This window comes from Eretmochelys imbricata, chromosome 4 (genome assembly GCF_965152235.1).
Source record: "Eretmochelys imbricata isolate rEreImb1 chromosome 4, rEreImb1.hap1, whole genome shotgun sequence".
NCBI classification, from domain to species: Eukaryota; Metazoa; Chordata; order Testudines; family Cheloniidae; genus Eretmochelys; species Eretmochelys imbricata.
Genome location: NC_135575.1, coordinates 139,601,804 through 139,617,751, shown reverse-complemented (window position 1 = coordinate 139,617,751; position 15,948 = coordinate 139,601,804). Strand labels below are relative to the sequence as shown.

The 15,948-nt window shown below is 46.3% G+C and overlaps 1 protein-coding gene across 1 annotated transcript in view; it reads left to right on the top strand.

Annotated features, from left to right (window-relative positions):
* Positions 1–1,138: 1,138 nt before the first annotated feature.
* The window catches only part of GFRA4 (GDNF family receptor alpha 4), a 44,261-nt gene continuing 29,451 nt past the window's right edge, over positions 1,139–15,948 (top strand). Inside the window, exon 1 of the mRNA XM_077816189.1 lies at positions 1,139–1,448. Coding sequence (XP_077672315.1) covers positions 1,139–1,448 — 310 coding nt within the window. The remainder of the gene's footprint in view (positions 1,449–15,948) is intronic.

Genomic DNA, 15,948 nt, shown 5'->3' with positions numbered 1-15,948 from the left:
GGGCAGCTAGCCCGTCCCTCATCCCCCCGGTGCAACCGCAGTGATGCTGCTATTTTCAGCAAGCTGGCTTGATCAGAGGTATTGTGGGTACGTCCCCAGGAGCTGGGAGGTACACCTCCCACTGCGATGTAGACATACCCTCAGAGGGAAAAACTCGAGACCTGCCTGCCCTCTGCCAAGGCACTGGAAATGATCGAACCAGGCACGAGCCCTGGAGCAATCCTAATGGCTAGCTAGTGACAAACTGGCCTGCCCCTGGAACATACGCTGACCCAGTCATTGCACACCTGGGGCTTGCCTGCTGCACATCCAAACCTCCCCGCGGTTACTGAGGCTGCATTCACCCAATGCCTTTTGAACCTTTGGAGAATTTTCCCATCTGCCACCCCACTGAATGCGTGAGAGCGAGAACACATGCATGCGAAGGGATCTGAGTCTCCTCTCCTCCCGCATACGCCGCTGCCCTCCCCATGGCAGGCAAGGCAGCCACACCACACTCAGCTGCTGGGAGACAGAGGGGAATCAGCAGCAATTCAGTAGGTCTGTCCATGCAATGGATTGCCAGGGCACTGAGCCTTGCAGGGCTGATCCACTGCCTTTCATCTGGGATACTACAGTCAAAAAGCCAGATTTTACACTCGTGTAAATCCCCTTTGACTTCAGTGGAGCTCTGTGATTTCCATGGGCCACAAAATAGGGAAAGAAGGCATAGCCTCGGTTCATTCCTGGGGCTTTCCCTCTGCCAGTGTGGGGCAAAGGGGGCATGTTGCCCACCCAGTTCCCGTGTAGGTGAATCTGTAGAGCTGCATGGGCAGCTTTGGGAGGCTGTGGGGTGGTGTTGCTACACCCTGCTAAGCAGCTGCTGCATTCCACTGTAGGTGCATTTCAGCAGGAGGGGAGGTGACTGTATATTGAAGTCCTGATTTTGCAATTTGGACTTGTGCCCTTGAGCTCAATGGGAGATCTGGCTGAGTAAGGACTTCATGAGTGGGCCCATTGTTTGTAAGGTGCTTGGGGATCTTCGGGGAAGCCAGGCCACAGGGCTTGTGTATTTAAGCAAAGGCTTATTCAGAGCTTGGCCCGGAAAGTGGGAGATGTTGTTGAATTGCTTTGATTTTCAATCTGGGAGCATCACACCATGACTCTCTCTCTTTCTCGTTCTCTTGCAGAAGGCATGACAGAAGCTGTGAGTTCGGGCAGAGATTGCCTGCAGGCCGGGGAGTCCTGCACCAATGATCCCAGCTGCAGCTCCAAGTTCCGGACCCTCCGGCAATGCATTGCGGGCAACGGCGCCAACAAACTGGGGCCAGACGCCAAGAACCAGTGCCGGAGCACGGTGACGGCCCTGCTGTCCAGCCAGCTCTATGGCTGCAAGTGCAAACGGGGCATGAAGAAGGAGAAACATTGCCTGAGTGTCTATTGGAGCATCCACCACACCCTGATGGAAGGTCAGTCGGTGCCACGTCTCCGTGGGAGGGTTCTCCAAATAGGGTCTTTAAAAGGAAATTTGGGTTGGTGAAACGCTCCAGCTCCTTCTAGCCACAGAACAGGATCAGCTCAGGCAGCAGCCGGGCTAGCTTCCTCCCCACTTGATGTGAGCAGAGTGAAACCTTCTCCAGACAAGTTGAGTCGCCATCCAGATGCTGGCCTCTCTGCTGAGACGCCCACCTGGTTTGCAGTTAGTGCTGGCTCTGGTGGTGGTTTTTCATGCCCGCTTGGATCTGAGCTGAGACCCACCTACCCATTTCTCCCAGGTTTCCCACCAGCCACATCCAATGATAGAGATTTTTGGATCCTTCAATGGACCAGCAGTGACTTAGATATGACAGGCTCTGCAGTCAGTCCCCTGGGCCACTCAGGTCGGGTCTACACCTAAATCTTAGGTTGCTCCAATGACGTCACTCAGGGGTGAGAAAAATTCACTCCCTGCATGGCGTAGTTAAGCTGACCTAAGCCCTGGTGGAGACAGCACTAAGTTGACAGAAGAATTCTTCCTTCAACCTAGTTACTGCCTCTCAGGGAGGTGGATTTGCTACAGCAACAGAAGACCCCCTCCCATTGCAGTGGTAAGAGTCTACACTACAGCGTTGTAGCTGCAGAGTGTCTAGTGTAGACATACTTCAGTCCCGCTACTACCACTATCTAGAATGGTGTTAGCAAAGGCAATTCTGAAGCACTTAGAGGAGAGGAAAGTGATCAGGAACAGTCAGCATGGATTCACCAAGGGCAAGTCATGCCTGACTAATCTAATTGCCTTCTATGACGAGATAACTGGCTCTGTAGATGAGGGGAAAGTGGTGAATGTGTTGTTCCTTGACTTTAGCAAAGCTTTTAACACGGTCTCCCACAGTATTCTTGTCAGCAAGTTAAAGAAGTATGGGCTGGACGAATGGACTATAAGGTGGATAGAAAGTTGGCTAGATTGTCGGGCTCAACAGGTAGTGATCAATGGCTCCATGTCTAGTTGGCAGCCGGTATCAAGTGGAGTGCCCCAAGGGTCGGTCCTGGGGCCGGTTTTGTTCAATATCTTCATAAATGATCTGGAGGATGGTGTGGATTGCACCCTCAGTAAGTTTGCAGATGACACTAAACTGGGAGGAGTGGTAGATATGCTGGAGGGTAGGGATAGGATACAGAGGGCCCTAGACAAATTAGAGGATTGGGCCAAAAGAAATCTGATGAGGTTCAACAAGGACAAGTGCAGAGTCCTGCACTTAGGACGGAAGAATCCCATGCACCGCTACAGACTAGGGATCGAATGGCTCGGCAGCAGTTCTGCAGAAAAGGACCTACGGGTTACAGTGGATGAGAAGCTGGATATGAGTCAACAGTGTGCCCTTGTTGCCAAGAAGGCCAATGGCATTTTGGGATGTATAGGTAGGGGCATTGCCAGCAGATCGAGGGACGTGATTGTTCCCCTCTATTTGACATTGGTGAGGCCTCATCTGGAGTACTGTGTCCAGTTTTGGGCCCCACACTACAAGAAGGATGTGGAAAAATTGGAAAGAGTCCAGCGGAGGGCAACAAAAATGATTAGGGGACTGGAACACATGACTTATGAGGAGAGGCTGAGGGAACTGGGATTGTTTAGTCTGCGGAAGAGAAGAATGAAGGGGGATTTGATAGCTGCTTTCAACTACCTGAAAGGGGTTCCAAAGAGGATGGATCTGGACTGTTCTCAGTGGTAGCTGATGACAGAACAAGGAGTAATGGTCTCAAGTTGCAGTGGGGGAGGTTTAGGTTCGATATTAGGAAAAACTTTTTCACTAGGAGGGTGGTGAAACACTGGAATGAGTTACCTAGGGAGGTGGTGGAATCTCCTTCCTTAAATATTTTTAAGGTCAGGCTTGACAAAGCCCTGGCTGGGATGATTTAGTTGGGGACTGGTCCTGCTTTGAGCAGGGGGTTGGACTAGATGGTCTCCTGAGGTCCCTTCCAACCCTGATATTCTATGATTCTATGATTCTATGATATCAGAGTGGCTACATCATGCCTCAAGCTAAGGTGAGCCCTGGGGGTAGGGGTATGTGTGCAGAGCTGCTATCCCAGCAGCATCAGCTGGACCATTTCATCTTCCAAGCCTTTGGTCTAATTCTGCATTGCCCCCTTTATCTATGATCATTATGACATAGTGCCCAGAGACCCCAGTCAGGCTCCATCATTCTGGGCTCTTTACCAACATCCACTGAAAACAATCCCTACCCCAGAGAGCTTGCAGCCTGCATTGTAACGACTTCTCTGGGAGTTCCATGTGGAAGTCACTTGGGATCCAGCCCCAAATTCACTTAGGTTCATTTCTCCCCAGCTGTGGGGTGGGGAATGAATTATTATTAAGTGATTTTTCCCAAGGCTGCAGAAAGCATCAGTGACAGAATATGGGTGTTCCTGCTCCCCCGCCCCACCGCCATCCCTGGCCTGTGCTGATACCACCTGGCCACAACTCACACATTAGCACAGGGATGTTGTGTTTGTGTTTCCAGCCCTGGGAAAGAAATCCAAAACACAGGAGATACTCTGTGTGGGTAAAGCACGGAAACTGGGAGCCAGGAGATCAGGGGTCATAGATTTATACATTTGAAGACTAGAAAGGACCATTGTGATCGTATAGCAATCTCAGCCAATGATTCCTGCATGAAGCCCATATCTTCTAGATGAGCTACAGTTTGTTTGTTTGTTTCATACATCTTGATTTAAAGACACTCAGTGGTGGAGAATCCACCAGAGCCCTTGATAAGTTGTTCCAATGGTTAATTACCCTCACTGTTAAGAACATCCACCTTATTTCTAACCTGATTTTATCTAGCTTTAGCTCCCAGCCATTAGATTTTGTTATGCCTTTGTCTGCAACATTAGATCCCTTCCCATATAGGTACTTATAGATGGTTCTTTTCCTAACTGTGCTTCAGTTCTGCTTTGTAACCTCTAGTAAATCTCTTTACTGCTTTGTACCTCAGTTTCTCCATCTGTCTAATGAGGCAAATAATCATTATCTAACTCCCCAGTGGCTACGAGACTTAATCTGTAATGTTTGTATCCTGGGTAGAGATCTGTAGCTGGGGATGGGCAAGAGCATTTTTGTAAAAAAAGGAATAAACTAAAACTGGTTTTGTTGATTTTATATAAATGTCCCTTTAAAGTCTGTGTTGAAGAAATAACGTGGTGTGGGTGACAAAAAAACCCAGCAACCTGGGAGTTGTCATGGATCACAACCTCAACAGGAGTCAGCAATGCGATGCTGTTTCAAAAAAAGCAAATGCAATGTTAGGTTGCATTAACCGAGGCACAGCATGCAAGTCACAGGAAGTGACAGTACCGTTCTACTCGGCCCTGGTGAGGCCTTGGCTGGAGAACGGTGTCCAGTTTTGGTCACCAGTGTGTAGAAAGGATGTGGAGAAACTGGAAAGGATCCAGAGACGAGGGACAAAGATGATCAAAGGGATGGAATGCAAACCATATGAGCAAAGGCTGAAGGAACCGGGTATGTTCAGTTTGGAAAAGAGGAGATTAAGCGAGGGATATGATAGTGGTCTTCAGACCCTTGAAAGGCTGCCATAAACAAGGTGGAGAAAAGTTGTTCTCTTTTGCCACAGAGGGCAGGACGAGACGCAATGGGTTCAAACTACAGCATAGCAGATTTAGATTAAATCTCAGGACAAACTTCCTGACGGTAAGAACAGTAGGAGAATGGAACAGATACCTGCGGGGGGGTGGAAACTCCTTCACTGGAGCTTTTCAAAAGGAGGCTGGAGCCACCTGTCTTGGATGGTATAAACACAACAAATCCTACATCTTGGCGGGGGCTAGACTACATGACCGTGGCAGGTCCCTTCTAACCCTGTGGTTCTATGGTTCTTAAACCAAACTCTTTTGAGTTTCCTGCCTGACAGTGTCTTTGGGATGTGTCAGATTTGAGGCGCAATGCTCCTGACACTGCATTTCATCCCCACACGGTGCAAATTTGTATTTGAGTAAATGTTGATTTAATATTTTTTAAGCACCCTTATAAAAGTACACATCAGCAGCGATAACTCTCCCCGGTCAGGCCTGCCAGCGTTTTATGCACCATGAAAATTAAATGAGGAATAAAACGGACGCTTCCAACCAGAGGCTGCAGAACAGATAGGTTAATTAAATGCTGACAGGAGCAGAAAGCAAAGGTGCTGAGGGTTGACGCTTGGATCAAGAGGCTGTGCAGAACAAAGTGAATGGCTGCCCAGACCTACCAGGAACAAGGGCCGTGTTGCCCATCTCCCAGAAACCTGAGTGCAGCTCTTAGCCAAACCTACCAGGTGCTGAGTGCCGTAATGTGAAGTCATTGGGAAATAAGGGGGCTCAGCGCCTTGCTCAATTGGGCCCTTCTTTTGGGTCGTTTCTTTTGGTTGAGTTCACTGTCAATGAAATCCCCAAAGCAGAGCATTTCCAGGACTATTGTGGAGAGATACACAACCCGGGGTCTCTGCTTCCATTAGCTATTGTTGTTAATTATCTGTGTACTGTAGCACATAGGAAACCAAGTCACCAGGGCCCCATTGTCCTAGGAGCTGCGCAAACACAGATCAAAAAGAAAGTCTGCCCCAAGGGCTTCCGATCTAAGTATAGGACAAGAGACAACAGATGGATACAGACAGAGGGGGAAGTACAAGGAAACAATGAAACTATATTGGTCAGCATGGTGGGCAGGAGGTTTTAAGAACAGGTTGGACAAACACCAGTCAGGGATGGTCTAGGTTTACTTGGTCCCGCTTCAGCACAGGGGATTGGCCTTTAGGGCTTCTTGAGATCGCTTCCTGCCCGACATATCTATGATTCTATGAATAGTCAGCTCTGAACCCCTTAAATCCACAAATATATTCACACCTTATAAAATAACAGTTCGGATGTGATCAATGGTATAAACATCTAACTGCAAGTTACAGGGCATACTGCAAGCTATTTCGAAAATGTACTAAATTATCCTAATTACAAACTATCCAGAGCTATCGAACACTTCACTTACCAATATTATATCAGCCTTGCATAGAATGCAGGATAAGATACAGAAATAGGTATAGCATGTAACAAACCTGAGGATAACCCCATAGGGCAATCACCTGTACAATAGTTGGATTTAGACACTGATAAGTAGATGTCCTTAACTCTTCCTATGCCAGTGTCTGTCGGCTTCTTCTTTCTCTAGTCAGATGACCTCACCTGTCAGTGGATTGTTCTGGTGATCTGTCCTCTTGTGCACAATGGTTTCTGGTACCATGCTCTCATTTTGGCATTCATGTCTTTCTCCAGCTGGTGTGTATGTCACATCAGTCTGATCAGCCGTTCTCAAGTTTTCAGGATCAACAACATCCTCATTTCCCAGACGCGGATGAAATGATTCTGCCCCTGGATTCATTCACTATTAGAGTCCCTGGAGTTCAAATTCCTGTCTTCATTGTGATCTCTTATTGGGCTAGTTGCCTTGTTCACTGTGTCTTCCTCTGTGGTTAGAGGGTGGTGTTCTATCCCAGGGTGAGAAGTCAGAGGAAAGTGAAAGATTGCGATGAAGAACTCTAACACATCCCTTTCCAGCTTCTGCTTTTACTTCATCGACTACCCTTTCCTTTTAAATACTACATGAATCTTATCTTCCCTAGAGAGGATCTTAATTTTCCTGCTCCCTCTCTCTCTGAAAGGTTCCTGACAAGTACTTTGTCACCTGCTAAGAGGTCAGCACCATGCGCTTTCTGTTCGTAACGATTCTCACCATGGGTAGCAGAATTTTTAGAACATTTTGATGTCCATTCATAAGCTTCCTTCATCAGCTGTTTCCATTTCTCAGCATACTCGTTATGGTCCTCGGTTGTAGATTCCAAATTCATAGATAAAGCAAATGTGACGTCAATGGGCAATGGTGATCTTCCATACAAGAAATAGAAAAGTGCAAACCCTACTGCCTAATTTCATGTACAATTACAGGCGTAATTTACCTTATTACATGCAGTGGCAGATTTAACAGCCAGCAAATGCTGACCTGGTCCCTCCCATCTCCTCCTCCCATCTGCCAATGATAGAGGAAGAAAAAGATGGGCCCCAGTGCAGGTTTTTATTGTGGGCCATCACATGGCCCACATTGAGATAGATAAACTCTCACTTTCCCCAACCCCCACGCTCATCCCTGCCTCTGCAGCCCTGCTCTGCTCCCCGATCCCTCACGCCTGCCTAGCTCCAGGCCATACTGTCTGCTCTCCCTGGCCGAGGCCCTGCTCCTGGGCTCCTGCTGCTAGAGCCATCACCACTGCTTCCGCCAAAGCCAGAACTGTTGTCATGGGAGCCAAAGCCGCTAATCACCGGAGCTAGAGTCAGAGCCTCTTGGAAGAGCCGCACACCAGTTCCTGCTGCCCCTCGTTTGAATTTGCCCTCACAGTGGGAGGTGAGGCTCTGCCATTGGCCATCCCACTCATCAGAGTTCATGGCGGAGCCACCATTTTGGAGTCTCACTCACCGGGCCCTTCCTAGAGGTGTCATCCAGCTGCAAACAGTGGCAGCAGCCTGTGCCAGGCATATATTATGCAGCCGAGCAGCCCTGAGCCTGCAGGGGGTCCTCCAACTGCATGGGCCCTCAAACAGCTGCATAAGCTATTCCTCTGCCCTTGCCAACTGCTCCCCACCACTCGATTCTGGGGCCTCACCCTCACAAATAATGGAGTCAGTCACCCTGGCAAGGGGCCCCCTCCCTGTCTCGGGGCTGATGCAATTGTATGGGCTGCATGTGTCTAACGCTGCCCCTGGCCATCAACCCCCATTTTTATCAGGGTCCCAACAGATCCACACCCATCCGTCTTGCAATGCCTTTGAAAAATCGCTCAGCATTTGGGCATGCCCCGTAGCTGGTAGTAATAGAAGTTTCTGACCCCATCCTGCAGGGGTCACAGACACCGAGCACACTCCGGTTCCGAAGGGCTGCCACTGGGAAATGTACTTTGTTTCCTGTAGATGAACAGGTCAGCAATGACACAGGTCCAAGCAGCCTTCCTGCTGAAATAGGTTTGACGTTCCCATCTGATCAAAATTGCTTTCAAGATTCCGTTTTATCACGTCAGCTGTTGCGTATAATTTTACAGATTACTCCTTGCCAGCCCATTGAGCAATAGGCCAAATGGAAGGTTTCCTTTTTTCCCCTACATTTTGCCACTTTTCATCTTCATTTTACAGAATGAAAAATTGATCGTATGAAGGTTTGCATGTCAAGTGGCTTAGTTTATGCAGATCTTTCAGATGACGCATACGGTCACATGTGTTGCCCATTGGGTGATTCAGAAACTCGGAAATCAACGTGGCTAACAATGATTGGAAGACTATGATAAAGTCAGTGTTCATGGGAGGAGCAAACAACATGCAAAGTCACGTGTGGCAGCTCTGCAGGTCACGAAGCGTCACCGCATCAAAGCCTGTTTTGATAAACAAGCATCTGAAAATATTAAGAAATGTCAAGTACTAAAAATATTGCTTGGCACAGTCAAAACTTTAACTACTTTAGGTGTCACCTTCCTTGGCCACTGTGAGGTGCTGGAGAGCAACAAGTGTGGTATTTACCTGACCATCAGAAAGCTACTTGACAGACATAATACAACTTTTCCCAAAATATCAGCGACGCCAAGATAGTCAAATACTTGAGCAAGAACAATTACTGATGAACTTATACGTCTTTTAGCAAGTGGTGCATACTGAATAGTGGCAAAGAAGCTTTTTTTTTTTTTTTTTCACTGTCATTGCAGATGAAGTCATGTATATTCGCCATGTTGATCAAATGGCCATTTTGCTTCGCTTTGTTAATATTGATTGTGTCAAAGAAGTGGCAGATATAAAAGAGCAGTTTGTAAGCTTTGAGGCAGGTGCTGCATCCTTGTGTGACCAGTTAACTAATGTTTTATCCTGAAAATATGGATTAAACCCCAAACAGATGTCTGGACAGGAATAGGATAGTGCCAGGGTTATGGCTGGAGATCATGGAGGATTGCAAACAAAAATGAAAGAATATCCTTCAGGCAGGGGAGGCAAAGTGTAGGCACCATACATCCATTGCCCAGCACATCACAGTAACCTAGTTTTGGTGCAAGCTGCGGAAGGTAAGGCCAGTCCAGATCTGAAGGTTTTCTTCACAACTTTGCAGGAAATATATAAATATTTCACAGACTCTAACCATCGATGGGAAAAATTAATGATTAAGTCTAAAGAGAATATTTATCTTCTTTATCTGTATCATGCTTGAGAAAGTACAGCTTTGCAAAAGGAAGAGGAAATGATGATGCATTTCAAGCCCTCACAGAAGTTGACAGGATTGATGCTGCAGATGAAATTGAACACACGTCTGAAGAATGAAGGAGACCTTTACATTTAAAGGTACGCTGCAAGTCTAGATGGGCAGCTTGAATGAAATGAGGCAATGATAGTAAATTTTGAGAATGTAATTGAATGCCTAGAAGATTAAACTGTTGCTGAACGCAGGAGTGGCGAGGACATACAAGCAAAAAGCAACCTGTCTTTGATGGCTTGGATGGTTTACCTCAATCTATTGTGGTGGCATAGGATCTTAGTTATCACAGCTGCAGCCTCTGGAATCCTACAGTCAAAGAAAATTGACTTGTTCCATGTCCTCTGGACATTTGAGAGCACAGTGAATGAGCTCAGCAAACTCAGAGCTGAAGAAAAATATGATAAAATTGTAAAAACGTCTCAGAGCAGGTGGGGGGAAGCAATGGGTTTTGAAAACGCAAACTATCCAAGCCACAGGAAGAGATGCGTATGCCACATGGATGATGAATTTGCACACTATTCTGCGTTAGAAGCAAAGGGTAACCATCAAAGAAAATATTTTGAGGTCTTAAACAATATGATTATGGAACTAAAACCTCAGTGTGAGGGATTTCAAGAAGTAGCTCCTCTATTTGGTTTCCTCCATCCCAGGCGACTTCATAATATAATTTTAAAGAAGGAAGTTCTTAAACTGATGGGAAAATACTTATATTTTTCTTTTAGACTTGGTTCATGAGATTGTCTTTCAAGATGTATTATTTTACAAAGGGCGCAGAAGTGTTCATTTTGTTCCTTGGAGTCCGGAACTGCTTGAGTTTCAGTGTATCAAGTTCTCTTGATGCTGTTTTACCAGAAATGTAAATGTTGTGTTGACTTTTTCTCACCATACCAGTTGGAGTGGCTAGTGCTGACTGCACAATAAGCACATTAAGATGTGTCAAAAACTACATGTGGTCAGTCATATCACAAACATGGCTGAGTGTCTAGTGCTCCTTGCAATTGATAAAGATGAGACAGCTGGACAGCATCGTAGAATAATTTGCCAAGAAAAAATGTCGCCGTGGTGTGAGGGTCCAAAAATTGGATATACACCAGCCAACATAATTTGGGTGAGAGTCCACTTTTGTTTAGGCCTGTGCTTTTTGTTTTATGGGATTTTTTTTTTCATTTTTTATCTTTAAAAAAAGCCTAAATTGATGTGACCATTGAGCCCTAAGCTTCATGTTTGGTAACCAGGCTCTGACCCTTAAATCTGCCCCTGATTTAAGAGAGTCCTTCCAGTTTGACTTTTATTCTTCTGGTAAGGTTCTCAACATAGGATTTAGTTCAGCCTTTCTACCTAACCATTATCCTTTAGGTGGTGTGCGGTTGTGCGAGATGTTTCAATTTTACAGTCATGCTGTAACCTTCTGAATAAATTATTTTCAAACTCTGCCCCTTGGTCATGATGGATCCTTTCAGGAAAACCAAATAAGTAATTGAAGATCATGTTTGCTGCAGGCTTGCCTGACTTGGTGGTGGTAGGGTAGGGTTGGACAAACCCAGTGAAGTGATCCACTATTACTAGGATTTATTCATATCCTCCTTTGCCTCTGGCTAGATGCAAGAAGTCCATTGATACAAGCTCAGATGGTTCTGTTGTGACTATGTTAGTGGAACTCTCGAAGGCTGGTGAGGTTTTGTGACACATGTACAGACTCTAGTGATATGATGTTCAATATCCCTCTTCATCTGTGGTCTCTTGTGAGACTGATTTTTTGCTCTACTCCTAAATGTCCAATCTCTTCGTGTAGTTCTTGATATACCCGCCTTAGGGTTTTTCAAGTGATACAGCTGATTTCATAAGTAGGTTTTCTGCTTAAGTATTCCATCTGTATCCAAATGCAACCAATGCCATTCTCACATCAGGGCAGAGATCTTACCACATCCTCCTGAGCTCTTTTGGTTGTTCAGTGTATGCCCTAAGGACTTATAATGAAGAATTTTAGCAACAGCTGGATCTTCCTTCTGAGCTGCCAAAATGTCTTCTTACAGAATAGGCGTTATGGTGGATTTAATAGCCATGGAGAGGTCTGCTGCTGCCAAAGGGTTGGTAGTAATAACTGCTAACCAAGAAGACAGCATTAACAACATCTGTGCATTTCATCATATATTTTTTCACATCAAGGGGCATTCTGGATAAAGCATCTGCAACCACATTAGATTACCCTGGACAATATCTAACTTTGACGTTAAAGTCAACTAATTCTTCAGCCTAACAGTGTGCTGTGGCATTCAGCCTGGCAGAGGGGAGGACATAGGTTAATGGGTTGTTATCCCTGTAAACTGTGAAGGATTGTGTATAGTGGAGGTAGTCACAGAATTTGTCAGTTACAGCCTGCTTCAAAGCTAGGAACTCCAGCTTTCCTGAACGAAGGTAATCATTTTTCTTAGCTGCAATTAGTGTTCTTGATCCATAACCAATGGCTCTCGGTTTACTTTCCTGGTGCTGGTATAAGACTGCACCTAATGCCTTACAGGAAGCGTCTTCCTTTTCCAGGTCCACTTTTGGTGGTGTTGTGTGTCAGATTCCAGTGGAACAGTCAACAAGTCATAGGAATGTCGTTGCTACTTGAAAAAAGTCTTGAAGTAGCTTGGATAATAGGTGAGGAAGCCTAGCAGCTTGTGAAGTTCCCTGAGGATATATGGTGGCTTATCTGCAAAATCATGAACAGCCAAAATGTCAGCTGGATCCATCTTATAACCTTCAGCAGATACCTCAATTCCCAAGTAAAGTACCTCTCTCTTAAAGAGCTCACATTTGGCAGCTTTCATCTTAATTCCATGCTTCTGTAGTTCTTGCAATACTCTCCTTACATTCTCCATGTGTTCTTCAATAGTGTCACTGCGCACAAGGACAGCATCCAGGTAGGGAATGCACATCTCATCCCTAAATTCTGCAATGGGGAACACCCATTGTTTCATGTTCTCCGCTTAATTGGAATGGGACATTAGTCCGTCCTTTGCAAGGGATTTGAGTTCCATTGGCAGCTTTAAGGCCAAGCCCGTCTTCTATTTCCCATAACTCTTCAAACTTTCTAAGGTGTGTCCCTGGGAGATTATCTTCCACCCACCGACTTGAGACCATGCATACCTGTGCTCTAGTGTCCCACAGGGCTTGGCGAAACACCACATAGTGCATTTATTTCCAGCTAAATTAGCTATTCTTTTTTCCTGCTTCAGTGTAGGATGGCAAAGGTAGGCTGCTCCTGGTAGATCAGATGCAGTGCCAGCTTTGTCTCCGCTCTCTTGTGATTTTCCTGCATGACATCCTGACTGATTGTATTCATTACTGCCACATCTGAAACAGTGGTCACAAGTACTGCCTCTAGCAGCCTGCCTGCAGTCGCATGGCCTTTTCTCTGGAGCTGTCTGTCTGCCTGTCTGATCAAGCCATTATGACTTCTTTCGTCATGCACCCGGACAGCTCGCTGTAATATCTTCATTTTGGCATCCACTTTGAGTTAATCACCACTGGTCTTTAGTTCCATTATCTCATTCATTAATGAGTCACCTTGGGAGACTCCTTTCCCCTTGGGAGGAAGCGCTGCTTTACTGTATGCTGCTCTGTGTAGGGCCCTTGCACACAAGTACATGCTCCAGTCCCCAGCTTCTGCTGCTTCTCTACCTCCTCCCGTATAGCAGCATGCAGCATCTCAGTCAGGGTCTCCTCCGCAACCAGTCTGTCTTTTAAATAAAGTCACATCATGGTCTGAATATTAGAGAGAGAAGGTTGGTGAGATAATATCTTTTATTGGACCAACTTCTGTTGGTGAGAGAGACAATCATTACGCTCTTGAATGAACTCACACAGGAAAATGATAAAGGACAAAAACACCCTATCACCTACCTGTGGGTGACCACTTTTCACAAACCAGTCCCTCTATGTCTGACCTATCAGTCCTCATCCTCAAAGGAAACCTACACAGCACTTTCAAAAGACGAACCTGGAGGGAGCTTAAATTCATAACCGCTAGACACTAAAAATCACAAACTGAAAAAGACACTGGATTTATGGCTTATTACAACAACCTGTAACCCGCTAACCCCCTCTTTCTGTCCTATGACTGCAGATGTGTTAATGGGCCATTCTGCCTTGAATGGTCCCTTACAATATGTGTGCTAACTACTTATGCTAAACAATCTGTTCCACCTTGCATTTAGCTGTGATGCTGAGAGTGCCTTTGCCAGACGTGAAAAAGAGCCTGTGTGGCTCGAAAGCTCCAATAAAAGATATGACCTCACCCACCTTGTCTCTCTAATATCCTGGGACCAACACGGCTACAGCTACACTGCATACAAGTCTGAATATTGGCATTTTGCTGTCCTGCCAGGACTGACTGGAGGAACAGGTTTTGTACAAGGACACGCTCATATCTTAGGTCAGAATCAGCTTCTTTATGAGCAAAAAGAAAAGGAGTACTTGTGGCACCTTAGAGACTAACTGTAGCTCACGAAAGCTTATGCTCAAATAAATTGGTTAGTCTCTAAGGTGCCACAAGTCCTCCTTTTCTTTTTGCGAATACAGAGTAACACGGCTGCTACTTTGAAACCTTCTTTATGAGGCAAACAGTACTCTCTGTCTCAAATCAAGTGACCGGGCTAGGAAATCCTGAGCTGGCTCTTGGGAACTGCAGGTAAAGTTCAGTTGCATCTTTTTCCTGTAATAGGACTTTAAGATGTACCTCCGTTTTTGGCAGACTCAGATTCATTTTCCCTCCAAGTAGCCCCTGAGCCTCAGCCCAAGGCAAACTGCCCTGATCACAGCTTCCATGATCTCTGCTTCAGTGTACCCCTTGGGAATCCCACTTTCAGATGCAATCTTAGGACCCGAACCTACAAGATGCTGAATGCTGGGATGTGAAGTCATTAGCAAAGAAGGGGGCTCAGCACCGTGCAGGACTGCGCCCTCTTTTTGGTTGAGTTTACCGTCAATGAAATCCCCGAAGCAGCGTGCTCCCAGGGCTGTTGTGGAGGAATACATACCTTGGCGTCTGTGCTTCCATTAGTTACTGCTGTTTTTTATTACCATAGAATGTAGGAGAAACAGTCGTGGGCCAGGGCCCTGTTGCCGGCACCCAGTGCCAGAGGCAAACAACAGCAGGGGTTCGTTGCCCAGTGTGCGTCACCCAATAAACACAACGGGGTGGAGAAGCAAAAAAGTTTATTTGCAGCTGCAAACAAGGTACAGGGAGAACAGAATCTCAAATCCTGCACCCCAGAGCAGATCATTACACACACTTTTATATTTTGTTCTGCTACTGCACCACACATCAACCAATTAAAACTTTGCACAAATACTCTGCATTCCTTATATGATTACAACAATATTTATTTCCTGCAACCTCTAACAAGCATTCCTAGCAACTTAAACAACCAGCACATCCTGTCTGGCCTTTTAGCTGTCTCTCCTGTTACCTTTAACTTGGCGTCAGCAAACCTTACACTATGAGGCATTATCTGCGGCTGCAACATTGTTTTAAGAGCAAAAGAGCTTACTCAAACCAGCCAGGCCTGAATTCTATTAAGGGGGTTTAAGAAGAAGCCCTTAGGCCTTCAGCAGGGAGACCTCCTCGACCCTTATGGCCTTCCATCCCCTCGACTTAACTAGTGGCCGTGCCCTGGGGTCTCCAACAGCCCCATTGTCTAGGTCATGTACAAACCCAGAACAAAAACATATCCCTGCCCCAAGGAGCTTCCAATCTCAGCATAAGACAAGAGACAACAGATGGATATGGACCGATGGGGGAGTACAAGGAAACAATGAAGCAATAGGGTCAGCATGACAGGCAGTGCTCTCTGCGCACCAGCAGCCGGACCATTGTCCAGTTTTTTGAAGGCTTCACGGCAGAGGAGAGTTTTGAGATGGGATTTGAAGGAGGACAGTGGAGGCAGCTTTGTGGATGTTTATGGGGAGCTCTTTCCAGGGGCGGTACTGCTACCCTTCCTTCTGCGCTGCTGCCTGCAGAGCTGGGCCCTCGGTCAGCAGCCGCCGCTCTCCGGCCGCCCAGCTCGGAAGGCAGCAGCGTGGAAGGAAGGATGGCATGGTATGGTATTACCACCCTTACTTCTGGGCTGCTGCTGGCGGGGCGTGACCTGCAGAGCCAGGTGTCCCGCTAGCAG